At 35.3% G+C, this 27,923-nt stretch overlaps 1 protein-coding gene across 1 annotated transcript; it reads right to left on the bottom strand.

Annotated features, from left to right (window-relative positions):
• Positions 1-169: 169 nt before the first annotated feature.
• Positions 170-27,746, bottom strand: LOC137397405 (lipoxygenase homology domain-containing protein 1-like). Its single transcript, XM_068083695.1, has 15 exons — positions 27,652-27,746; positions 25,960-26,174; positions 25,319-25,426; positions 20,584-20,657; positions 17,982-18,167; positions 16,156-16,311; positions 15,065-15,236; positions 13,741-13,939; positions 12,387-12,592; positions 11,179-11,360; positions 9,305-9,391; positions 8,288-8,439; positions 3,249-3,405; positions 915-1,034; positions 170-292 (listed from the first exon to the last, which is right to left on the bottom strand). Exons 1-15 carry the CDS (start codon positions 27,744-27,746, stop codon positions 170-172), a joined length of 2,232 nt encoding a protein of 743 aa, XP_067939796.1.
• Positions 27,747-27,923: the final 177 nt, after the last annotated feature.

Below are 27,923 nucleotides of genomic sequence, written 5' to 3'. Positions count from 1 at the left end.
GCAGGCATGTTGTAAACCAATATCTGCTGCGAGTCTCAAAAATACTGGTTCTAAATTAATGGAGGTCCAGGAGTTGGAAAGGACAATAGACTATATGGGTCTTCGCATTTAGACAGTGATTTGAATTATACAGGAGGTTGATAGTCCATTGCGCATTTTGCTAGATAACCTACCTACGGCGGTAAACTTCTTTTTTAGGACTATGAAGAATTCGTTCTATTTTTCCATCACCTTCACTCTCTGCGAACCATTGCTTACAGACGAACAAGTATTCTTCCACCATTGGAATTATCTGTAAAAGAAAACTAGCCATATTATTGAAGAGAAAACAAAAGGAAATAGTGTCATGAAAACATTAGAGCGATGCAAAACAATATTAGCATAGTAATATATGACGAGTTGTACGAATGAAGGCTGCACCAGGTTCAGTGGAAAAAGAGATATCAATGGTTGAGCAATAGACAGATAGGAAAGCTGAGCACATGTCATTAGAAGTTTACTAGTGGACTAACGTGTTGCAAGGATCTGCGGGGTTTGGAAAATTTGTTGGGTACAAAAATGCCGAAAACGCTGGAATACTGTGCAATTAAAATCATGTTACATAAAAGGGTAAGACAACTCATAGTTTTAAGGATAATGAGCAAGCATTAATTCCTAATTAAACTAGTTTACAGCAGAAAATACAAACATGAAAAGATTGGATTTAAAGCTGACTCGTGAAAATGAGTTGATTGGAGTTGCTGTCTCGTTCATTTAATCTCAATCCTGTTAGTCAGTTAGCAAGCCAATTGCATAGGCAAATTGTTCCTGAGTAAATCGGAAAGGCGGTATTTTAAGATGGATTGCAGTATGATGCAAATAATCAACCTCTTAATCCAATACAATTTTCAAACCCATTGCGATAACTTTCTCACCTTTTCCATTCTATTAGCTAACTTATCATGCCTCTCTTTGAGCCTGAGTGCTGCCTCAATACCTTTGTCCATTGCGGGCATCTCTTCACTGTCCCACAACGAGGTATCAGTACTGCTCAACTGCAATCATTGCACAAGAGCTGGTTAATGAACCACACATTTCTACTATATTCTTACTAACAAAATGACTTGTTTTCCTGTCTAATTTCTAGTAATCATTTCATTATACTTTTCGATATGGTTTTGTGTCCAGCTTGACCAACTCTAACGGAGAGTCAGATATTCTTCACCAACAGTTAGCCTAAGAGCTTTTAATGATAGAAGGTGTCATCTTAACTGCCCGGCTTAACCTGCTCGGCTCAGTTATGACTCTTGATGTGTTACTGTCCAGAAGTAAATATAACCAATATTGACGTAAGGAAGCAATAGTACACTGTGATTAGTGTTTCTGTCCTTCGGTCATCAGATATAAGCTAAACTGATGAGTGATACAAACTGTCAAAAGTGGAACCCTCAACCACAGGCATTTCATATCTAGCCAAGCTCCACTCGCTAACTTGTTGATGTCAGTTTGGCAAGTAAAACAGAGTTGAGCATTTTTATGATTACATTTAGATTTACTTTAAAAAACTAGTCCATTAGCTCTAACATGAAAAATCTTTTAACTATACCTTGGCTCCAACAGAAAAACAATTTTATTATACATTGACGCCAACCGAAAAAAATCTACCGTACAAGATGAAATTATTCGATGAATTAAATAATTCGCGAACTCGCGTACTGTCAATTCCGCGAATTATTAAAATCCGCGAATAGTTGGTTTTATTTTTAACCCAAGGGAGAATAACTACTACTTCTAATTAAAAACTAGTCGTTAGGCAGAGTTAGTAAACGTAGCTGAGTTCCAAACGCTTTTAAAATTAGCGCTGGGGCTTTGAGTTTAGCCCAATGCCAAAGCATCACACTTCTTCGCAAAATTATTCAAGGTTGTCACAAGTTATTTGGAATTCGGCACAGCATCATCATAGCAAAAATCTCTGCTGCAGTTCTTTACGTTAAAAAAACTCATAACTTACTATAAGTTGTTGGTTCACCAAAGGCCTCCAAATCGATAAATATTCATAAAAACCTCTGGATTCAATCAAAAATTTATAGCTTAGCATGGTCGACATAAATTTCTTAGCTAAATAGAAACCTAAACATGTAGTATATGCATGTGAAGGTTTTACTCTATTGCTAGTTGCTTTCACAGATTAATTTATCCGCGAATGTGTTCATCTGCTAATAATTTAGTCCGCAAATATGCATGAAAAGACAATTCTTGCGAAACTGAACTCCGTGAATAATTTCATCCTGTAGGGTATATGCTGACTCCAACAGGAAAAAAAAATATCTTGGCCCCCAACAGGAAAAAGAATTTATGTGCTGCTTCCAATAGGAAAAAACTTTAACTATATGTTGACTCCATCAGGAAAGTAACTGTAAAAACCATATGCATATAATGTTTTCAAATATACTTGTACAGCTTTAGCAAAACTCCTTTACTTCTAATAGAATGCAAAATGTTGTACTGCAGTTTCTTCTTGTTGGTCCAAGATATGTCTTTCACTTTCTGAATCTAATAGTTGCCTACACTTGTACAACAACCACTGTGTACAACAAACGCTGTGTACAACAACCACTGTGTACAACAACCACTGTGTACAACAACCACTGAGTACAAAAAACGCTGTGTACAACAACCACTGTGTACAACGACCATTGTGTACAACAACCATTGTGTACAACAACCACTGAGTACAACAAACGCTGTGTACAACAAACGCTGTGTACAACAAACGCTGTGTACAACAAACGCTGTGTACAACAACCACTGTGTACAACAACCACTGTGTACAACGACCACTGTACAACAACCACTCTGTACAACAACCACTCTGTACAACAACCACTCTGTACAACAACCACTGTGTACAACAACCACTGAGTACAAAAAACGCTGTGTACAACAACCACTGTGTACAACAACCATTGTGTACAACAACCATTGTGTACAACAACCGTTGTGTACAACAACCGCTGTGTACAACAACCGCTGTGTACAACAAACGCTGTGTACAACAACCGCTGTGTACAACAACCGCTGTGTACAACAACCGCTGTGTACAACAACCGCTGTGTAAAACAAGCAAAGTGTACAACAGACCCGGCGTACAACAAACACTGTGCATCATCTGATCGAATTCAGCATTTTCACACAAATATTTAACACTCAGATCCTGAGAATGAATTCAAGAGACACTTTGCTTCAACAACTATAAGTTCACGGCTCACCTCACTGATCTCAGCCACATCTGAAAGGTTGTCCATCCGCCGCCTTCTTTTATCTTGTTTATCTTTCTTTCTCTTCTCCAACTCTGACTTGTGACTGAGGTCAGTCGCTGAACCACTCAAATCCCCATCTTCGTCACTCAAGTCTTGGTCTGAATCACTGCAGTATACACATGAGAACAATGGTTTGTAAAAGCATAAAAAACACACGCTTATAACCCAGACTCTTGTTTTATTCTCAACATAGAAGGCTAAAAAAAAGAATGCAAGTTTTAGCTTGCAGCAAAAACAATGTCGATCTAGTATCATTATTTAAAAGAATACATATAACAAAAATTCGATAACTTTATAACATGCATCAGTCACAAGATACGCGTTATAGCAATGAATAATGAGTAATTAACATCATTTGACAGCAAATCACTTTTTAAAGTGAAAAAATCGTGCCCAAAAACATGTCCATCAACTGTTCTTTCACCACCTTTATATCTTCACTTAGATTGCTCTAACAATTACGTGTAAGGATTCTTAAAGTTATCTCCCCATGTACATAAACCCCTACACATCACACGATATTGACACCTAACATTAGAGTACATCTCATGATATATTATGCAATTTTTATTATTGAGTCCTTTTTTAACATAGATATATAAACCTAAATTGGCCAATAATAGCTATTCCTACCTGTTGCCTTGTCAGACTTAAATAGCATGACGTTACGTCATTGTATTGTACCTCACGCTTGACTGCACTGCTGGTAACAATGAAGCTTATGAGGAGAATTTGACAAAATCACATTTATTTTCACATAAAAACCTTCTTGGATACATAATCCAGTAAACTAAAGCAATTATGTGATAATATCTGATAACCACCTTAAATTAAAACTACAAAAGTTATGAATTGTTGCACACAAATCATGAGCCATCAGGGCTTTATTTGCCACCCTCTCCTATCCCTATTCTCTCCTTTCCCCTTCTCCAAAGTAGAAGTGAGAAGGGGAAAAAAGAGAAGGGAGAAAGGATATGGGGGGGAGCAAATAGCCCACCAACTCAAAGAGCCAGACCCTGGCTAGGTAAATAGACTAATATCATGCTGAACTAAATATGACTAAATATGATGAGTATGCAAGTATGATTTAAGTCAAAAATGAGACAGAATTATTATTTTACAGCTGGCTATGTAGCTGGCTAGGTCACCAAAGCTGAAATGTAATGATTGTATCACTAGCATCGTAGATGTTACCAACTATGATGTAAACCAAGCAACAAATTCCCTAATCACAGTTAAGAATCGTGGTGGCTTGACTTTGTCTTCGCCTGTGGTGATTGAGGTTTGCAACCACAGTGAAAAAGCGACGAGAGTGCTGCTTAGTAGTGCTGGATTGGTGAAAAACTTTCCCAGGCTAGCACTAAGTGCTACCATGGAGAAGTTGCTGGGGTTCAACATCATGCTATTGTTTAAAGGTTGACTTGCAATAAAATTCACATTACAGTTATTTGATATCAAAAGATTCACCATGTCTTACGCTGTTGTGTTGTAGGTGCCAAATATGTGGAAATGTGATTACAAGCTCTTAAAAGTTAAAAAACGAACAGTTAATCGCAGCCGCACGAGACCGCCGTAGTTTGGATTCGCTTTCCCAAACGGCTTAAATAGGACGTACATGTAGTTGTTACAGGATGGTTTCTGTTTACACTTTCATGCAACCTCATTCGTCAAAATATTTTTATAAATATACTTCACGCATTCAATGAAACCATGTCTATTGTTCTTACGCATCTGTTTTATCGTCATTGTAATGCTGTCACTTTTAGCACTGATATCTTATAACTTACCGTAAAAAATCGTTAAACTTTTTAACCTTAGCTCAAAGGAGTACATATCATTGTCTGATAATCATGATGAGCCTGTTGGTCACCTGTGATAATCGAAAAATGCTGCAAAAATTATTTTCGAAATATTGGGTCACGCGATCAGATGACGACTTGACGATTTAATAATGCCGAAACAAAACTGTAAAGTAGCGAGCATCTATATTTGATACAGGGGATTCGGTAAAACCCGAAGTGTTTGTCATAAACTAGTGCTACGATAAGTTTTATATTTAGCTTTTTATTGGCTTTTCAATTCACGTGAGAACATCACGTGACAAGACGATAACCAAACTGTAATGTCTACGTCATCGAAATAAAGAGATTCCAATCTACGGCGGCTTTTCGTTTTTGAGCTTTTAAATGCTTGTAATCATCTTTCCATGTATTTGGCACCTACAACACAACGGAGTAAAACATGGTGAATATTTTGATACCAAATACGTAACTGCAATGTGAATTTTGTTGCAAGTCAACCTTTAAGCTACAAAGAACGATCCACGTCAATAATATTGAGGCATTTACAACGAGGGCATCTTGAGGAATTTAAAAGCGCGTCTAAGAACCTTCAATCCAGCAAATTTATTTTATTTTTAGTTTCTTTCACTAATACCAGAAGTTTTAGGGAAGTGATGGATTTTTGTTTTCCACTATGCTGGGTTATCTATTTCTATATTTGTAAAGTATTTCTGAACTAATCTCTTGTTGATTATAATTGCAGTTGAAAATAAAATTTGTAATAAAAACACTAGCCAAATCCTGCCATTAATCTATCACCCATTGAATAGCATTGATCCATCAATGTCTAACCATAAATTGTAGATTGTATCTACAAACCAAGCCACAAAATATAATGATTGGTGTGATAAGGGTTTCTTCTATCTCAGTTTATTGATGTAACAACATTAGGCTGTAATAGAACTATCTCTTAACCTTCAATGAATAAAAAATCGTGCTGACCCGGTCCGACCCGATCTTGGCCCTCATTCCTGACCCCGAGTCTGGTCCGACCCTGCATTCCTTGATCTCGTTCTAGCTCTAGCTAAGAAAGCCGTTGGTTCCATTTCCCTGATCAGATCAAAACTTCACAGGCTCATCATATTTTGTCATGTTTAGTTCAACATGATATTAGTCTATTCACCTAGCCAGGGTCTGGATCTTTGAGTGGGTGGGCTATTTGCCCCCCCTCTCTTTTCTCCCTTCTCCCTTTTCCCCTTCTCATTTCTTCTTTGGAGAAGGGGAAAAGAGAGAATGGGGATAAGAGAGGGTGGCAAATAAAGCCCTGATGGCTCATAACTTGTTCGCAACAATTCATAACTTTTATAGTTTTAATCTAAAGTGGTTATCAGATATTATCACAGAATTGCTTTAGTTTACTGGATTATGTACCCAAGAAGGTTTTTTATGTGAAAATAAATGTAATTTTGTCAAATTCTCTTCATAAGCTTCATTGTTACCAGCAGTGCAGTCAAGCGTGAGGTACAATACAATGACGACGTTACGTCATGCTATTTAAGTCTGACAGGCTTTTTCCCTATTGGCCAATCTAGGTATATATATATCTATGTTTTTTAACTAAAATGTATCATTACAACACTATCTGTATATCATATTGTACGTATTTATCGTTCACACACTTGTTTCCTAATTCTTTTGTCATCATAAATAGGACCGTGATTTCGAAGCAACGCAGATGATCTCATAACTGATTGTGCTATCAGTGACTATTGAATAGATGATATCAGAAATCTAACTCTAAATCTAATCTAAATCTATAATCTAAATCTAACTGCCGGAGCTGTCTTTGTTAGGTTTAATGATCACCTTGCACAAAATTTTAGTGGATTTTATAAGAAAGTTTCTATCATTTGCAACTGTTTTTGATGTTTGAAGTGGTCTGACTACAAGGATGTGTCAAGATATTAGTTGACAAAACTTTATCGCGGTTAAAACACTCAGGTTAAACTGGTTTAATGAGTTGCGCAAAGAGCCATAATAAAACAATAGATGTTTCTGGAGGTTCTAGATGATAGGCGTTCTATCAGTGTTCTATAAATATTTTCAAGGTCTCTCTGGTGAACATTACATACGCTGGTGATCCACTCGAATGTAACAGCAGAATTTGGCTGAATCATATACATGTATGTACACCATATACAGTACGCCAAATAATTTGACTAAAATGCAGTAACAGAGAACAATAACATTAGAATTTACAAACTGTTACATGATATTTAGTATTACAAAGAATCTGTCCTCTTTGACAATCCCGGACAAGTGCTATAAAAATCTGGCAGCTCACCTGATTGATGGGTCCAGAATTCTACTGCTGACAGAATGTATGACTGAGTCAACTGGGCTAGCTGAATTACACTTTCTTGCACTTTCACCTTGTGCTGACTTTGGGGACCTGAGATTAAAGGCACTGCTGACATACAGACATTTGCAAAGGAAAAGTAAAGCGGAGTTACCATCCGGTTTATTATTGCTCTTGTTTGAACAGCATAGAGATTTGCATCCAATCAAATCTATGTAATTTTATTAAGTTAATTTTTGAAATTAAATCTGTTAACAAAATTGCTATGCTGTGGCTAATGTATTTACACTAACAGTTTGTAAAGCATGATTTGTTGAATTTTGACTTTCGCCAATAAAGTTCATTTACAATAAATTACAACTCGATATATCTATAGCCTTGTGAAGTCAATTCTCAAAAAGCTAAAACACAAATCAACATATGCAATGGTGCCAGGAAATAGGAACAGTGTAAATAATGACAAGCTAAAGTAGTAAGCTATCGGTCGCAAATCACTAACCCAGCAAAGATGCACTGCTGGTGATTATCACAAAGGCAGCTGGAGTGATTCACTGATTTCATATACAATATTTGCTGCAAAAGACTTACAACTAGTGAAAAATCATAATTTACTAGCTAACAAATCTTTCACACACGACTACAGTAGTTATAAGCCTAGGCTATCGTGAACAGCTGTACTTAACAACTAAACTTTTAAAGATGATAAAAGCAACTTCCAAAGATGATAGAAACCGACTTGGTGCAGAACATGAAGTAGTTCATTTACTACAGAGATAAATACTAGTATAGGAAATTCTCACTTAGTTCCTGAACGATTCCGTCCAATTATATGAGTCTTGGTTCCTTCTTCGGTCTCTGATGTGTTCTCTTCGCTGCTTGTGTCAGTGTCGATGTCTTTCTTCTTTCTTTTTTGTTTCTTTTCATCCATTTTCTTGGCTTCCTTAGCAACTTCACCAGATGTCACAGTCGTTCTTACGTCCAAAAATTTTCTTACGAGCACCTGAACAAGCATTAGAGTACAGTAAGTTGTTTTAAAAATATTAAATCCCACCTAAAGCTACTTATAAACAGCAAATCGTGTCAATGATGAACGTAAGATTAAAATGAACCAGTAATTCACTCGCTATTAAAATAAAAAAAGACTAGCACACCATAAAACTTAGCAGTTATTAATACACTACTAAAAGGCAGTGACTAATGCGCCATAAGAATCGGACAGCAACTGACATATCAATAAAGCTATAAAATGACTAACGCATCATTAATGCCAAGTGTTGATCAACACACCATAACAAAAGACAGTGATGGATCAGCTATTAAAACTGGAAAGTGAAATCAGCATGTATCTATTTTCTTTTGCTGTCCGTGAGTATGACAGGGAAATTCACCAGCGATTTACACACCACATGTTCACGAATAAAAGCCAATGCAAGCTATATATGCAGTAGCTAGTGCTGACCACATGTCCACCTAACATGAGTAGATAGTGCTGATCACATGTCCACCTTACATGAGTAGCTAGTGCTGACCACATGTTCACCTTACATGAGTAGCTAGTGCTGACCACATGTCCACCTTACATGAGTAGCTAGTGCTGACCACATGTCCACCTTACATGAGTAGCTAGTGCTGACCACATGTCCACCTTACATGAGTAGCTGGTGTTGACCACATGTCCACCTTACATGAGTAGCTAGTGCTGACCACATGTCCACCTTACATGAGTAGCTAGTGCTGCCCACATGTCCACCTTACATGAGTAGCCAGTGCTGACCACATGTCCACCTTACATGAGTAGCCAGTGCTGACCATGTTTCTGTTTAGTCAGCAAGGTTAACAATGAGCTAAAAAAACTGGATGCTGACCTTCTCTAGGTACCAGCCGGCAGCAACTCCTTTGTTATCATGTCCAATCTTTATTTTTTTCAGCTCGCCAACATTCGCTGCCTTCAGCTGTCAAAATAAAAAATTCTTCTCAATGATAGTTGAACACTAAAGCTCTAAAATATGCAAACTTTTAAAATACAAATAATCAGCTAGTTTCAATACAGAATAAAAGTTTACAAAATGTCAACTGACTAGTGAAAAAATAAAAAGTTGTATAATTTGGCATGTTGATGCGATTACAAAGGTTCAAACCGGTGTCCACAAATAGTATTGTAAATGCAGGCAAGTCAGTGTTAAAAGGCTTTAATGTTAAAAACATACTAAAGTTCGCAAACTTTTAAAATATTTGCTAGATTTATTACTACAGTTGCTGTAGGTAGCAGGCTCTAAATACCTTAAGTGAACAGAAATAACTATAGAGTTAAAAGTTTTACAGATTCTGACAAAAACATCCAGCCATTGAAATAAATTAATTTAACGTTAAGTTAACACAAACAAACAAATAAATGGTGCTGTTTAACAGCATTTTATTAACACATATTTAAAGTCCGACATGTCCGGAATCTATGTAAAGCAAACATAAAAGTACTAGTGTTTTAGTGAGGAAAAAGTGAGTATATTAGAGTACAAGGAGGGTGAGATGGGTGAGGTGATGGGAGGTAGATGAGTCAATTCACTGGGAGAAAGTAGAGCTACTAGCAAGTAGCAAAGTCAGACTCACTAGCAGAGCAGAATGACTGAGGTAGCAATCACCAAGACAATTTACATTCATCAACAAATAACAACCAATTACCACCAAAGCCTAAAATAGACATAGAACTTCATACTTAACCGCTTCTCTCATGAGTCTGTGAATATTTTTGTGATAATTATTGCTATTTAAAAATTAAAACCGTACAAAAAAAATTGAAAACTTTAGGCAAGCAAAATCTAAAACTGTGGGAAACTGTACAACGGCAGTTTGCCCCACGGCAATCACAGATCATCACCCACGGCAATGTCTGTGATTGCCCCACGGCAGGCAATCACAGAGACTTATCTAGAGTAAATAAAAATAATTTTTAGGTTAACACGCTTGAAATCAGCCAGCAATTGTTCTAAAGATGAAATCAAATCCAAATAACAAATATGTAAACCATCAACCTGGTCAATGTATATGCCAACAGCCTTGTAGAACTTGACAGCTACGTGCTAACATGTCATCGGTAACCAGTTAGGAGTTGTGTGCTCAAGCCACTGGGTGACAACTTGCATTTTTTCCTTGTAAAGCATAATGCTGAGTCAAATCACGCATTTGTTGAACTCAAAGAGAACTCAACTCCACATAGCTGTGTTTTATAGCATTTTGTGTACATACTTTACTATGATTATGCAACTTTGTACTGTTGTGTTCATAGTGAACTTTGCACTTTAAGGTGAGTACACAACTCCATATGATAGGGGGATATTTACAAACATTCACTTTTTTCAAAGATTGGTTGTTGCGATATTAAATGTGTTGCCTCCATTAATGTTAGAAAACGTAATGGAACAGAGGCTTCTAATTTATCTAATAACTAATCTTCATTTTTCACGAAAACAGAACCTACATTTGGCAGAGCCTTAAGTCTTTAAATTATAAACTAATTCACTTCAAAAAGGCTATTGAATATCTTTTACAATCAGGAAAATTGCTAAAAATACAATCAAATGATTAATAAGAAAAATACATCAAATTCCATATGATTATTGTAGAAAAGAACTTTAAATATGGTACATCCAAACCAGTATGATCCATTTTTAATAAAAATATAGCGAGCCTATTAGAAAAATAATTTATCCAGTAATTAGACAAAACTGCTCATCTACTTTACCTGAAATATATCAGTTTGATTCTTCTCAAATGAATTTTCATAGTTTCCTCTGATTTCACTCAAGTTAATGGCCTTGGAATGACACCTGTCTCCATAGAGTTGTATCTTAACGTTTGCATCAGTTCCAGCAAAGGGGACATTACCCGTGTGAACATTAATTTCATAGAGCACCTCACCATCATCTGTACAACAAGATAAGGCATAATTAGTTAGAAATACGATTTGTGGAGCAAAAATTACAAACTTCATCATTTGCAACGGGCATATGAGGTATCTCCATCCTGTAAGCAGGGTTTCAGGGGTAGATAACATATGCTTTCAACTTTTTTACAGGGTATAGATTATGTCCTTATTGTTAGCACAATGTAAATGTAAGTTTCATTGCATCCTTGCTATTGAGTGATGCTAAAAGATTGTCGTAATTGCTTAAATATAAATATATAAATTTGTTTAATTTCTTTCAGTAGAAGTTCAAAACATGGCAGCATGATTTAAACGTCTATAATAGTAACAAATCCCACTTTGTCATTGTGTGTGTGCGTGCGCGCGCGCGTTCGTTGATGTGGATGTGTGTGATGTGTGTTGATGCGCGTGTGTGCGCACATACGTATTGATGTGGGTGTGTGTTAGTCTGCAAAAACGCTATATATTTGCAAATGCTCTGGCCAATTTCAGCCAAGCATTATGCGCATATGCTTTGTATTTTCTGTCACCCTAGCAAAAGTATTTGGTGTCAAAATTCTGTCTTGTTCCTTAGAATCAACCTTTTCAATACCCACCTAGTTGCTTAATGCGACTTTGGGTTCATTAGCGTCAATTACCCTCAACGAAAGTGTTTATGGATTGTTGTAGCAAATGGGGAGGAACAATTATTAATATTGAAAATCTACACTTGTGCTGTCGGCTGTCTGATTGAAAATGAATGAAATTCTGGATAGCTGCTAGTCAACTTTCAAAAGGACATATTAAATTATTAAGTTAAATTATTTCTTTATTAAATTATAATAAATGATTTATTAATTACACAAAACATAAAATAACCAAAACTTCAATAGTCTAAAGCAGGGTTTAAAATTTTTAAAAACTAGCAATTATTTATTATTTTTTATTACAGTATTCTGGAGAAAGCTCAAACTAAATTTCAGTTTTCCACCCCAACAGCTGTGGCTAGCTAAACTAGATGGTACAGTAATAGCCTACAACTGTACCTTCATTTTTCCCGCCTCCCCAAGAACCGAGGTCAAAGTTTTTAGGAACCTTCGAGCTGGGAATCTCTCTCCACACAGCATTGCCTTCTTCATTCACAAGCCATTGATTGCAATAAAAGAGATGCTCTCTGCCATTGAAGAGATCTCGGATGTGCACTATAAGCAAAAGCCACCTTCTCGACTTGCCCTTATCATTGTGTTCGATTCTGCAAACATTATAGAGTTGTGAGGATATCAACTCTGTTAGGGGTACTCATTGTATTTGTCGCCAAAACTGGAAAAAGGTCTCATAGTTGTCTCCTCTTTGTATCATATGTAGTAATATCTAGTGACCTCTAGACATACTCTCATTAACTATATTTTGTACGGCTAGCTAGTCTTTACTTCAAGTCCGTCCATCTGAAGCCACAGTTGCATGTTGGGAAAAAAGATAACATAATTCAGGATTCAAACTCATGACATTAGGTGTACCAACCAAGTGCATTACCAATTGCACCACTCGACCACATTGCAGCTTTTGGGAATAATTGTGTAGATATTTATTACACCTGATGATCTCTCACGGCACACCAGACTGTACTACCAGTACTAGTAACAGATAAACCTTTGCAACAATTGTATCAACTATATCCTAGGTTACTACCATTTGTATTTGTAACCAGATTTCACCAAATAACTATAGGCATTCTGCCTATGCTGTGTTTTTGAAGTTGAAAAAGCGTCATCAACCAAAATTTTTAAAAACTACACAAAATCCAACACAGAATAGCAGAAAAATTGCTGCAACTAGGTTAACTTTGACTAGGTACTATCATAACATGATCATACCTTGTTATGGTCAGTTTATGATCTATCACTCATAGACTGAGCATAACAAGATGTAACCAGAGACATTCTACCTATAGTTAATAAGAAGACGGCTATTTTCTCTTGACAAGCCTAAAATCAGTAGTCTTAGCTCAAAACAAAACTTTTGAGCACATGTTCTTGTTAGCCTAAAACAATGTGTGTCCTATTTGTCCTTAGCCTTAGGACCTGTTTAGATTTTGCGGTTTCACGTGATGATTCACTGAGTTACTAATGACTTAGCCGGGGTAAAATTGTGAACAAGTTCTGTTGTGTTTACTGCAACATTTTATGGTAGAGACCGTCGTGAGTTGTTACTATATTCCAAGGTTTGTAGAGTGTTATGCAAGCTTGCAACTGGCAGCAATTGAAAACTGAAAATACAGGACAAAATATTTTGAGACCGCATGTCAGACCAGCCATCACAAGAAACCAGTGGACAAGATTATAAGACAGTATCTCAGACTATATATAATAATTCAACTGAAAGAATTATGCATTCACAAACCTTATCTTGGCTAGTGGTCCAATGTCTTTAGCTGTAAGTGGGAAGGTGTCAACCGCCCCCCTTCTGAAGTAGTTTTCTCCTTGTTTTGATAGCAGAAATTTTTTGCTCCGATGCCCGGTTGAGCCAACTAAAGTGAGGAAGACTTTAGAGTCTGTTCCACTGTGTTTGTCTGCCCCAGTTACTACTGTCACTTGATATTCTAAAATGAGTGCAAGTTGTAAATTCTCAGGCTATGACATCACTCAAATTTGACCAGTCATTGTTACATGATAGCTAGTAATATGATCTACTGTCTTAACCACTTTAATAAAAAATATGTCTTCTAATAACTGCAAATTATGTAGTGAGAAACAATACAGCCGGTTACAGATCTATATATCTATATATAATTTGTCTTTATTTTTCTGTTTGTTTGCCCTTTACAAATTTTGAAACCAGCAAACAAATTTGGACTATATTCGCAGGAACAATTCTATGAGTCCAGCAATAGTTTTAGGCTATATAGTTTAGGCTATATAAGGAGCTGGGGCCAGAGGTAAGGCAGAGGCTAACAACAGCATCATTATAGTATGATTTTACTGTAGCCAGTATAACATAAACTATAGTTGTCAGATGTAGATGAAACTTTTGCAGTTAAATTTTGGTGAGTTTAAACATGGTTTTAAGGTAGTGATGTCCTGGGGGATTGGGTTGGAGGCTAAGCCTTTTTAATTCAAAGTCACCACTATAACTTAAGTCACATTTGTAGAATTTAAATCAAAGAATTTATCTATTTATGCACAGGGAGTAAAAACTAAGAATATTGTTCATAAGGAAGCATTGTTTTAGATTCCGATTTTGAAATATTGTTTGAAGTGTCATATCATTAGACGTTAAGATTTTATAGTCAGATTCAATTGTTGATAGTATGAAGAATTATTGTAGAACATGATGTGATTGCTAAATAAAGATCAATAGTAAACCATATGCATATTTAGTTTCATAGAAAGGATCCGGGCAAAGGTGGGTTTTTCTGTTAGTTTATTTTAAAAAACTCTCTACATCACTTGAAACATTTACTAGAGTGAAGAATTTCTTTTGAAGTTGAAAAAGCAGTCATGTATGACCTTTAACCAAAATTTTTAAAAACTACACAATATCCACCACAGAAAAGCAGAACGATTACTGCAACCGAGAGGCTTAACTTTGACACCAAATACAGGTGAGCGTAGCAGTTTGGCAGAGTGCAACAAGTGCTTTCTTTTTAATTACCTGTTTGATCAGGAACTGCAAGTCCTCCACACCCTAATGATTGTATTCTGTCATAACCAAACATTTTGCTTACCTCGAGACACCTCCTTATTCTCAGCAGGTGTAAGCTTTCTCGCAAGTGTTTCTCCCTTATGATATAGCGACAGCCAATCAGAACAGGGGAAATAATAGGATTTGCCCGTTTTCATGTTGGTTATGTTTACGGACTCGAGGAACCATGACTGCGACTCAGCAAATCCATCAGTCTAAAATAAATAGCACATACATAACAAGAGTCCTTTACTCACAATTTCTAATGCATATCAAGAGTTGTCTACTCATAGGAACAGACTTGCAACAATAATCGCTTACTCACAATATAAGACAAATTTATAGAGTTGTCTACTCACAGTAACAGAATTGCAACAATATTGCTTACTCACAGTACAATACATACGCATATTAGAGTTGTCTAATCATAACTCAGAATAGCAGATGTACATATATCAAACTTTCTTTACTCACACATCAAGAGTAATCTATTGACAATGACAAATGTACACATGTCAAAAATTATTTAGCCACAATAGCAGATTCATACATGTTGAGAGTTATCTACACATGATGTGGTAAAAGGGTACGTACAGAACAAAAGTGAAAATAATTTTAAGGATTTGTCGACTCACTGCAAACTACGCTTTAAGATAAATTTATTTATTTGATTAGATTGTTTCACACGAAGCATAATGTACATTTATTACAAATATATTGCTGGTGAATGTAATATATTATTTGCATCAGAAGAGGTAGCTTAACAGTTTTATTAGCCATTTGGTGGCAGGCATAATTTTTAAAATTTTCATGGTTTAGAGAGATTATGAATTTCTGTTTAAGCATTCAAGGTGCCAGAAAACTATCTGGCAGGGCAGATAACTTTCAAACAGACTGAGTAAAGAGAACGTTTGCAAACTTGAAGTTTAGCAAGGTATCTCTAGCTTTGCACAAACTATATGAGTTGATTAATTTTTAGCTTCTCCATCCATCGTCCGAGGTCTACTGATGCAGAGCTGATTAAAAGTTGTGCTTTTCAAGATTCAAATTTGAAACTGGTCACCAACCTGCACACAAATACATCAATAGATATCCAAGTGCATTAACAAAGTTTCAGCGGATATGCATCCTAACCTCGATGACAATTGAAGATATCTCAGAAAGGTTTTCGGCGGTAACGCTAAAAGTATTTGTTGAGTCTCTCATGAACGTGAACTTAGCTGAAGGCTTCTTGAGCACCATCTTTGGAGTTTTTCTTTTAGGACTGACGCTATACATGGTCAAGGTCACCTGCGCATAATAAAATGGCAGAAACCTACTCGAGCAAATAATTTCAAGTATTATGCAACTAAAGAATTCTTGTCTCACTTATAAAGCTGACTTGCAAATATATAAACAAGGGGTAAGAGAGGTAAGATATGTACAGAGATGTACAGTTGTTCTTGTCAACTTTAATAAATTATGGAGTTAGTAGGACCATAAACCCTCTTCAAACCATAATGGTAAAACTACATGTACGTACATGGCTGTGTAGTACATGTACGTACATAACTGTGTAGTACATGTACATGCATAGGTATGTAGTACATGTAAATGCATAGGTATGTAGTACATGTACATGCATAGTTATGTAGTACATGTACATGCATAGGTATGTAGTACATGTACGTACATAACTGTGTAGTACATGTACATGCATAGGTATGTAGTACATGTACATGCATAGGTATGTAGTACATGTACATGCATAGTTATGTAGTATATGTACATGCATAGTTATGTAGTACATGTACATGCATAGGTATGTAGTACATGTACATGCATAGGTATGTAGTACATGTACACGCATAGGTATGTAGTACATGTACATGCATGGGTATGTAGTACATGTACATGCATAGGTATGTAGTACATGTACATGCATAGGTACGTAGTACATGTACATGCATGGGTATGACTGATATGGTAGAATAGTGAGGAGAGAGCAAGGCAAAACCTCAAATTTATTCAAGCACTCAAATCTGCTCTGGATTAAAACAACAAAGACTTCTGCAGCATCAATCGTTTTTATATCTGCAGCTAAACCACCCCTTACATACAAACCTTTCAACATAACCCATAATGTTGGGCTGATAGATTTTTTTAATTTGGAGCGATTTCTATTATATGAAGTTAAAATTTGTTTTAAAAACTGAAATTTTGTAAATAAAACTAATAAAGGTGGTGAACAGTGAAAGTAAAATTTAGATTTACTAACAAATATATAAATTTAATTAATTAATCAACTCATTAGCTTGAGTAGGAAGAAGTTGCGGTAAATATTTTTGTCACTCATTTCACCACTAAATCTACGTATTGTCGAGCTTGCATTTTCTTTACGCGTTTTTAAGATAAAGTAACAATAACAATTATTATTACTGATTATTGCTCTTTTAAATTAGGCTTTGTGTGAAATTTAGGTTTTAAATCTATTTTCACATAGCTTGATATAATTGATTTATCTTAGTGCTATATGTAATTACTTGATGCATTTATCATTGTTTTTGATCAAATTAAACAACAAACAATATATTTTTATTAGAATTTGTGCTCCAGCATACGACGAGTTCAATATACAAAGCAAATATTGGAGCGGATATGTCATAAGCCATGGCTTTACGATATTAGCCCAATCACTAACCATTTTAAACGCTATATGTCAAACCATTTAATTGATTTTATTAGGTAACTGTTGCCCTTTTTTGTGTTTTATGATTCTTCGATGGCATAATTTCGCAAAAACTTTCTGTTTAAAATCAAATTATAGGCAATAAAGTGATATATATATTTTTTATAAACTATAGTGTGAGACGAGACCATTAGGCCAGGAACCTTAAACTGATCAAAATAAGGAAGTTCACTTACTTAGGAACACATTTTAAGCTTGTATTTAAAAGTTTGTCTAGCTAGTCATAACTAACCTGAGCATCTGTACCACAGTTAGGCTGGTTGCCTGTTCTAACAACTACTTTGTACCGAGCACTACTCTTGATATTTTCATGGCTCTCAGTCTTGCACCCAATAAAAGGCCTGCTAGGCAGTGTCTCAGGTTTTACTGGGTTCTCATATCTTTTCAGTTGTGTTCCATGAACCTTCTTCTCGGATTTCTACAAACAGAAGTGTTTTCATAGCATAACTAAAAAAATTAGCTCAACAGTTTACCAGAAAATATGTGTGTGTGCGTGCGTGTGTGGTGTGTATGTGTGTGTGGTGTGTATGTGTGCGTGTTGGTGTACTTTAGTTCATCAACTAGTGGAAACAATATGATAATGGGATAATAATATTCATAAAATTCATAAAGTTCCACCTTCATTGTTTAAATATTTTATAAAATGAAAATAAATTATTTTTCAGTCTCCTGTTTTTGGTCTTTCTCATTTAAGGGTCGCCCACGCAAATGTTACATCCTGCTACAGAATGTATTGTGGCTATTTTGCGCATGAGATTTTGCACATGAGTTTGTGGCTAAATGCCCTTCATAACACCACCAACAGTTCCTCTGTGATTTGGGCTACTGACCTACTGATTATATGCCAGTGCACTAACCACTGACCGACGACTGCTTCCTAAAGATATATTATTTTTAGTAGAAAGTTTTATTAACATTTTGAATGACAGGTGTTTTGATATGAAACAATTTCATTGGATGAAACTTATTTTATTTGATACTAGTATACTTGGCAGTCTCGTGCACCATGAGAGATCGTAATGAGTAATCAGTAAATGCATTATTAATTCATGAAGTGAGAGTACCCAAGTTCAATTCCCGCGCGAGGTGAGTTTTGTTCTTAACGTTCTTAGCATAGCTTAGGACGGATGGATGGACAGACAAACGGACAGACGGACATTGCTCTTATTATAATAAAGATTATAGAAAAGATGAGCAAGTTTTGTTTTGTATTAATGTTATAATCATTTCAAAAGTTCATCACACAGTGAGCTATCATTCAGCTTGAACACATTTCACTCGTCACTGACAGGTTTCACCTAGTGTCATCGGTTAGCTAACTATCAAGATATGCAAAATGATCTACAATAACACATTTAAGATTTAGCATTCATCACAACTTAGATTTATTTTTCATGTAGATTTAACAACCACACATATAGTACCTGTGGTATAGCGAGAGAGTCTTAGGATCTGTAGTAAAAAGTTGCTACAAATGATAAACATTGTTTATCATGTATAGCAACATGTTACATACTAGCCTTCATAGCTGCATAGCAACATGTTACATACTAGCCTTCATAGCTGCATAGCAACATGTTACATACTAGCCTTCATAGCTGCATAGCAACATGTTACATACTAGCCTTCATAGCTGCATAGCAACATGTTACACACTAGCCTTCATAGCTGCATAGCAACATGTTACATACTAGCCTTCATAGCTGCATAGCAACACGTTATATACTAGCCTTCATAGCTGCATAGCAACATGTTACATACTAGCCTTCATAGCTGCATAGCAACATATTACATACTAGCCTTCATAGCTGCATAGCAACATGTTACATACTAGCCTTCATAGCTGCATAGCAACATGTTACATACTAGCCTTCATAGCTGCATAGCAACATGTTACACACTAGCCTTCATAGCTGCATAGCAACATGTTACATACTAGCCTTCATAGCTGCATAGCAACACGTTATATACTAGCCTTCATAGCTGCATAGCAACATGTTACATACTAGCCTTCATAGCTGCATAGCAACATGTTACATACTAGCCTTCATAGCTGCATAGCAACATGTTACATACTAGCCTTCATAGCTGCATAGCAACATGTTACATACTAGCCTTCATAGCTGCATAGCAACATGTCACATACTAGCCTTCACAGCTGCATAGCAACATGCTACATACTAGCCTTCATAGATGCATAGCAACATGTTACATACTAGCCTTCATAGCTGCATAGCAACATGTTACATACTAGCCTTCATAGCTGCATAGCAACATGTTACATACTTGCTCAGATAGCTGTATAGTAGCATGTTACAGACTATAGTCTTCTTAGCTGTGTAGCAATATGTTAGCAACCAGCTCTCATAGCTGTTTGTTATAATCTAGTTTAGATACCTACATGTATATAGCAACATGTTACCGGCTAGCTCAGTTAGCCATAAAGCAGTATGCTACAGGCTAACTCATTCAACAGCCTGTTGTAAGCAGTTGCAAATACTGCATATTGAACTAAAATATAGTGATCTAGACACCTGCCACAAACGTTACAAAGGGCTATAATATAGCTGTGAGAGAAACTCTATGCTGCTATATTAAAGGAATATACTAGAGTGTAGCTAAGTAGCAATGCCTCAGTCTCTCATGTATTTGTGTACTTAGTAAAATTGTTTGTCTGTCCCAGTTTCACCTTTTTGACTTGATATTCTATGTCTTTAGTTTCTCCAAACCATCATTTTAGTACTACATCTGGTCTCAGAGACTATTAGGTCTCGACACAAAATCTACTTGATAAAAGTTTCTTATCAGCTTCTTTAGAAAAAATTCAGTCTTACCATGTGAGCTCGGTGCTCCTCCTGGGTTGTACATAGGTAACAGTATCCATTTATTGGTTCAGTTGAACCCATTTCTAAAAGAAACAACATTACATGATCACAACTCAACATATTTTGTACAAGTCTATAAAAATATATTTTTTTGAAATGAGAGCAGCTGAATAATAAGTTTTTCATAATTTAAGACGTTAAAAAAACTTTTAAGAAAATAGTTTTGAGAAAATATTGTCAAGAAATAATACACGTAAGATTTTTATAATGTTAATGTAATCAACTAGCTGGAGGCTTGGCACACTCTCTAAGCACTGTACCAAAAATGACTGAAATTTTGTAAGATACGGGTTGAATGGTTGGATTATCTAAAACTGGTGCAAGTACAATAATCATTAGGAAATCTTACAGGCTTGATAGCGTGTTAAACTTTTACACTTTCCATAGCCATTTTTCCAAATAAATTTTTGCGTTTATGACTGACCAAAAGACACATACAAAGCCAGTTTCAAATAAGCTGTCAGTGAAGGTGGGAACTAGAAACAGCCAAAATAGCAAAGAGCTAAGATTAAATATATAGAGTTGGCGACATGGAAGCAGTAGTTGAGTCATCTTATATCAACAGCAAGTGAATGTGAGATGCTGTGCTACGTAAAATTTTCTAAGTTCTGATATGATTATAAACCAACAATATAAAGTTGTCATTTCTAACACAAAATAAACTGTGTGAACGTTTAGTTCTTTAAGAGCAGAGATAATTTTACAAAAAGGTAATATATTGCTTTAAATAGGTTAGTTTAAGGGTTGATATGCCTTCTAGTGAGTACAAACAATTCATCGCTGTCTGATTGTATCATTCAAGTTTATTATACATTCAATAAATTTTTATACACATAGATGTATTTGTGTATATTTACAGACGGTCACCTGAAGAGAGGATTTGAACAAGACATGCTGATTGTGACTCAAGCATGAAAAATAACAACTTAAGATAAATATGTCAACTTAACCTAGCTTAACACCAGTTATATCAACACTCCATATTTGTCATAGAGTAGAGTGATGTTTACTGTAGGTCTGTATACTTACACATACATCAATCATCAGTAAGTATTGTATATATACGTGTAAGTTGCTGTTGTAAGTATAAAATGTGGTGAAAATAAAAGACCAACACATATACATAATTATGCTTGAACTCAATTTACAGAAGCTAAAATTTCTACAAAACTTTAATTGTAAGGCCTATGTAAAATATATGATGAATTCATTTATGTATCAACCATATATCATTCACCACATCTAGAACATCAGCAAGTAACAATAAATACAGTATTCGTTATTACAAAACTACAGGCGTATAACTATAGTAGTGGCTGTCTACCTGGTTACCAGCAGCAGTCAGCGTTGCGTCCCCTCTGATTGATGGGGATATTTGCACTTGGATGGTTATGCAGTCTGTTCAATTATTGATTACAGTTGTTTATGAATTACAAGTGAACCTGATTATTGAATATTTTCTCACTGATTTGATTCTCAACAGCAAATATGAGACATGCTTGTGAGGACACGGCGAGACATGCTGCTCTTGCTAAAATGTTCAACGGATTAAACATTTTGCTAAAACACCACTTTTTAATTTATGTCAACAGTAACAAAAATCGTAGCTGTTGTAACCATTTAATATAAAACTTAATGATGCCGTTGCCAATATATCTATTGTTGCCTCCCATAGAGTCAATATGTAATCAATAATTCATTATCAAACAATAGAAAGACCATAAGGCTGTACATAGTACAAGCTTGCGAGGCAGTTGTCTCCAGGTAAACACCGCTACTGCTAGAAAAACTTTAAAGTATATTTGTATCACATACATCAATTAATGTATTGTAGTTTTAATTAGTTATTAGTGATGTTTATACGATCAACAAACATAGGATCTAAGGCTTCATGTAGTATAGTTCGACATCTGATAGTTACAATCTATGCTAGGTTAAAAACAATAAGGACCAAACTTGCAAATTCTTGGCGAACCTGTAAGACTTACAACTGTACAAAGAGTTTTCAAATTTAGATTTCAAATTTTGTAAAACAAAATATGAATCAAGGTTAGAATCTCACATTTGCGTGTCACTAAAATCTTTACTATAATAACAGCCGTGTCTGTCTATTTGTCCAAAGTCATGCACAAAGTGTTAGGAAAAAAGAATGCCCCGCACAGGAATTGAACCCCAATATGCTTACTCCCAGCCAAGCGCGCTACCATCTGCTCCACTCAACCACTTTTACACATGCAAGAATAATTGAGCACATATTTATTACACCTGACAATCTTCTATTATGGCGCACGAGATTGCCAGTGTACTAGTGTTAAACAAATTGTTTAATGTAAAGATAGATTTTATTTTAATGAGTGGAGTTATCTTCTTAATATCATGAATTAGCAAGACAACTCCTAGTCTCACAAAAATGACAACTTCTACTCACAACGGTAGTATCACCCTGTGAGTTACTAAGGAAATGGAACATGCCTATGTAAGCACCAACAATCCTTTGCTGCAGGATGTATGACAAGCACATGCAAGCAGGTTATTTTGGTTTTCAGCGGTTGATTAGAAGGATTCCTCTCCAACCGCACTAATCTCCATATTCTGGGTCACAGAAAGTATTTGAATTTTAATAGTTTACATATATGGGAGGACATTTGCATAAAGGTCATAAAAGCAGGAAACATGTACTTGTGTCTTCTTCATTTTCAACAAACTTACAAAGATTGATGCTGACTCCACTAAAAACTAAGACTAAACAGAGATTAATTCCGTTGCAGCGAATTAGGACTTTTTATCTTTTCAGATAATGACAAAGTTTTTTTAAATGTCTGTGCGTGAAAAATATTTTATGAGAAAGCAAAAAGCATGTTGAAATTTCCTGTATTGAATGTCCCTAGAATAACAGATAAAATTTCTTGTTATTTCAAGAGAACATTGAATAAGAAGCCATTTTAAGCCCTATTTTAGTCAACAGCCATCTCGTTATGAGAACGCAAAAACTTGAATAACTGAAGCAAGTCGACAGCCTAGGATAGCCATACTCATTTTTAACTGTACTGACCACTGGAACACAAGCTATTAAATTATTCATGCTACAGCTAACATGTTCTGTCAAACGTTCCCTTGGGAGTGTGCTGCAATTTGTTTGACTTCTCCCACAATTCAACAGTACATGGTAGCTCCTTAATAAATACAACAGATAACTTCACATACGATTAAAACACAAGTTACATAAATTATTAGAGTTATAACCGGTAAAACATTTATATTTTATGTATTTTATGTAAGTATTTTGGTACATGCCAAAAATCGAAAAGACGTGTTTTAAAAGTTGGTAATCTAATAGTATTGTGGAGTTGGAATAGTGAATTGAAGGTTGTAGTAACAGAAAGTTCATAAACTGAAGCATATGATAGCAGATGTAGTATGTTGGTGTCAGAAAATAAAAAATGATGTTTGTCATACGTGTGGAGGATAAATATAAATATTCGGGGCACAGTTTACGCAGGGTTGCAAAATGCTAGTACTAGCGCCAACCTTGTAACTTATGCTCTAAAAAGCATGCTAGAAGCATTGAACATGAGTGAAATAATTCGTCTTTGAAATTTATTGAAAATTTTTTTTAGCATGCAACTCATAATATATCTATTGCATAATTTTTTATACTAATTTTTAGTAATCTCACTCAAATAGATTTGTTTATAGAAGGACAAATACAAATATTCTCGGAACAATTTACACAGGATTTCGAAAGTGACTGTCACTTTCTTTGTGTTACAGTTAGATGGACTGAGGCGTTGCCTTGGTAATGCAGGAGACAAGTTGTGCGTACTCAAAACTATGTGAATTATGTAGTACCTAGCCAAATGCCTGGCATTGCACGGGTAATACAACAATTACACAATGAATTTGAGTAACTCACCTGATTAGCCAGTAAAAGTAAACTCACCTTTACTAAAACGATTGCCATGTTTGCAGACAGCTTAATAATCGTTACGTTATGCGTAACTGTCAACCGTGTTAGTTAATGGCCCTAAGAGCTCCAAGAGTGATTATTTTAACCAATATAAAGAATGTGCTAACAGCCTTTGACAGCTTGGCTATCATACGTAGTATAATAAATTAGATTGCCACTCTGCCCACCGAAAGGTACTGAGATCAAAACATCTGCGACGCAGATTTTTCGTTTCTGGATTTAATTGCTATAACTGGACAAAATTAATGACCAATTTTGATATATGAATAGATAAACTCTGCCAACATAATTTATTTGGATTATTTGTACTCGTGTACTGTAAAACCTTAATTTTTTTACATTTTAGTTTTATTTCTACCAGTCATTTTACTGTTATTTATAAAACTGCAATGTTTTGAGAACTTTCAAATGTTGTTTAATAAACAATTTTTATGATGCACAGTCAAATCATTTGCTCAAAATTTAAAAAAAGCAGGGTATAAGGCAGCCCCAAATACCAGCAACTTCTGCCTTCATTTTAGCCAAAATCTATTTTGTGACAAACATTAAAAGCATTACAGCATTCATGTCAAGGTCATGTCAAGTCTGCTCTGCAAACACGTATGCACTAAACAATCAGTTAAGAAAAAATAGATGCAGGACCATCTCAGTTCGTCATGAGAACAAAAGTTTAGAAGCTTCAACAGCTTGTTCGTGAGAAAAGTTGAGAAAACGTACCTGTTCTGTCATCAATATAGTCGAGCAAAAAATAATCCCTTTTAGCTTTGTCAAGACTTCCTGTGTCTTTGATTCTTGTCTCTCTGCACTGCCACCTCGAAGACGTATCTACCAAGTGTAAGAACATTGCGCTTTCAGAGGATGTAATACCTGCTCCCGATTATATTTGCTGCCAATTTGTGCTTCAAGGTGGTCCAAAGGTCATTAACTTACATTTACAAAATATAATCGATGTCAGCAAAGCATGGAACAGCTGCCAAGATACAAAATTTTCTGGTAAATTATGGTGGTATAGGCTTGATCATGTGACTGGTACTGTTGCAGATATTTGCTTGTAAATGTCTTTATCAATGCATTAAAATATGGAAATAAAGAAATTGCGCTACCCTGGCCATATAATAGTAGTATACATTTTATTGACAAAATGTGCAAATATTTGCATTTAGGCTTTGATTGAGCTTAGTTAGCCAACCAAAAATGGGCCTGTTGAAAAAAACCTGTAAAAACTTAATTTTAAATGAGTTAAATTTAATTTCTTGTATTATATGGGATTTTACAAGTTGTATAAAAATATGAAGTTGTCCAGATGAATAGACAGATTACAGACTTTGAAAACAACTCTCCACAATATAAATGACTACCTGAGGAAATGCTCTCTGTGTCATCACTGTAGCCTGAGGTATCCAGTTCCTTGTGTTTGAGATACTCAAGTTGACTAGACAAACTGTCTGCCTTGACTCTTAGCCTAGATTCTTTTACATCATCTTTGTTTAGTTGGCAGAACTTCTGCAGGCCCGCACCATATATTTGGGGGTTTACTGGACCGACAGATGTCATGCGAGTTTCTGCGCTGACCCTGTAGCAGATTTATTTGTATCTGAATGAGTCTTCTCCGATAGCTTTTGTTAAAATATTAGCACTTGAAATGTCTTAATATTAGCACTTGAAATGTTTTAATATTAGCACTTGAAATGTATTAATATTAGCACTTGAAATGTCTTAATATTGCCACCTGAAATGTCTTAATATTAGCACTTGAAATGTTTTAATATTAGCACTTGAAATGTCTTTTTGGGCAAATAGAACTTAGATTGGTAGCAAATTATAGATACCGAAGACACTTTCTGATGCGAGACTAGAACATAAACGAACTTGAAAAGTAAACTGCTTTTATAGAAAATTAACCATTTATTCACTACCATAGCAGCATAAGGCATTCCAATAAGTTTCTTTTAATTAAATTTAAGTCTTGCTGAGGTTTTTAAGTTTTAAAGAAATGTTTAAATAGCATCTCTGTTAAAGAAAACAACTCAAAAATTTTTTTAATTACATCCCGAAGATGAATAAAAAATCATATTACCTAAAACTATCTCACTTTAATAAAAACAAATTGTGCTACAACAATTAAAAATTTTAACTTGTGAGATACTCGTATTCAACGTATTCAAAAATTTAATCCAAATGCAAAGACCTAAACTTGAACTGCTGTAAAACAAAATCAACTGAAAATCCATAGGAAATATCTGCCTCATAGAATTGAGTTTATCATGGAATAAACAAATATAAGCGTGCATTGTCATGTAGACCAGCATTTCTTTCCCACTGTGTCATCAAATTGACAATTTACGTGCAGAATTTACATCAAAATCACAACAAAATGAAAGTTTCTATAAGTTAGTAAAAGTTTTTTAACTTCTAGGCCAGATATGATAATGCAGTATTGAGGTGAGAGCCGGCCAGCTCTGTGTCTGAACCAGTTCTTGACACAACTTGACTCGGCTAAGCTACCAGAGAAAAAAAACCAGCCTGGCATGTGGTAAAAGAGAGCAGAGCTTGCATCACCTTTCTTCATATATAAAGAAGAAGAACACAAGCAAAAAGTGGAGCAACTTTGTTCCTTCTTTATATAAGTGATTTATTGTACATGCTGACATACAAGTACAAATATATTTGACTACCACTGTGCGATTAATTTGAGATTGGTGTGGTGCGAAGAAGTCTGGAAGACTCAATATATACATATAAATACAGTATATACCTCTGCAGACATGCAATTGGGTGAAACCAGTTTAAATTGCTTTTTATGCAAGTTCTCCGACTGAAGCCACCAAACAGATGTCATTAATCTAAATGACTTGAATATCACCATTCTTTCTAACTCAGTTAAGTAATTTAGGTTTTTATTTATTCTCGTACACCTAATAGTTAGTGTCATGCACTTGCATGTGAAACTTATCTTGTATAGCAAGTATTCCATTTTTGGCATAAAATATGACAAAATGATAAAAAAAAAACTTCAGCTGGTAGATACAAGGTTGCAGAGCTCAACATACCCTGTTCCCTGATATAGAAACTCAACATCTTTCACTCTTGTTGTATTATGTGTGGTTTCTGTTTTAGGTACGAAACGAGGTTTGGTCTCAGGCATTTTCTACAACAGTGCAGTGCTTATTAATACCACATATTCATTATTCGCCAAGTATTCATTAGAAAGTGTTTTAACTACATAATTATTTTCAAAATTTTCACAACTAATACTTCATGTCAAATCCTACAAAACGAAATTGAAAATGTAAGTATTTAAGTTAAAAACTCTGTTCCCTAT

The sequence above is a fragment of the Watersipora subatra genome, chromosome 5 (assembly GCF_963576615.1).
Source record: "Watersipora subatra chromosome 5, tzWatSuba1.1, whole genome shotgun sequence".
In the NCBI taxonomy this organism is placed as follows: domain Eukaryota; kingdom Metazoa; phylum Bryozoa; class Gymnolaemata; order Cheilostomatida; family Watersiporidae; genus Watersipora; species Watersipora subatra.
This window is presented reverse-complemented; position numbering and strand designations above follow the sequence as displayed.

Excerpts from the sequence above, each read along its gene's own strand:
- LOC137397405 (XM_068083695.1), bottom strand. The coding sequence starts at position 27,746 with ATGCCTGAGACCAAACCTCGTTTCGTACCTAAAACAGAAACCACACAT. Across the intron at positions 18,168-20,583 it reads AGGAGCACCGAGCTCACATG|AAATCCGAGAAGAAGGTTCA; the intron begins GTAAGACTGAAT and ends TTCTGTTTGTAG. Across the intron at positions 16,312-17,981 it reads ACTGTGGTACAGATGCTCAG|GTGACCTTGACCATGTATAG; the intron begins GTTAGTTATGAC and ends TATTATGCGCAG.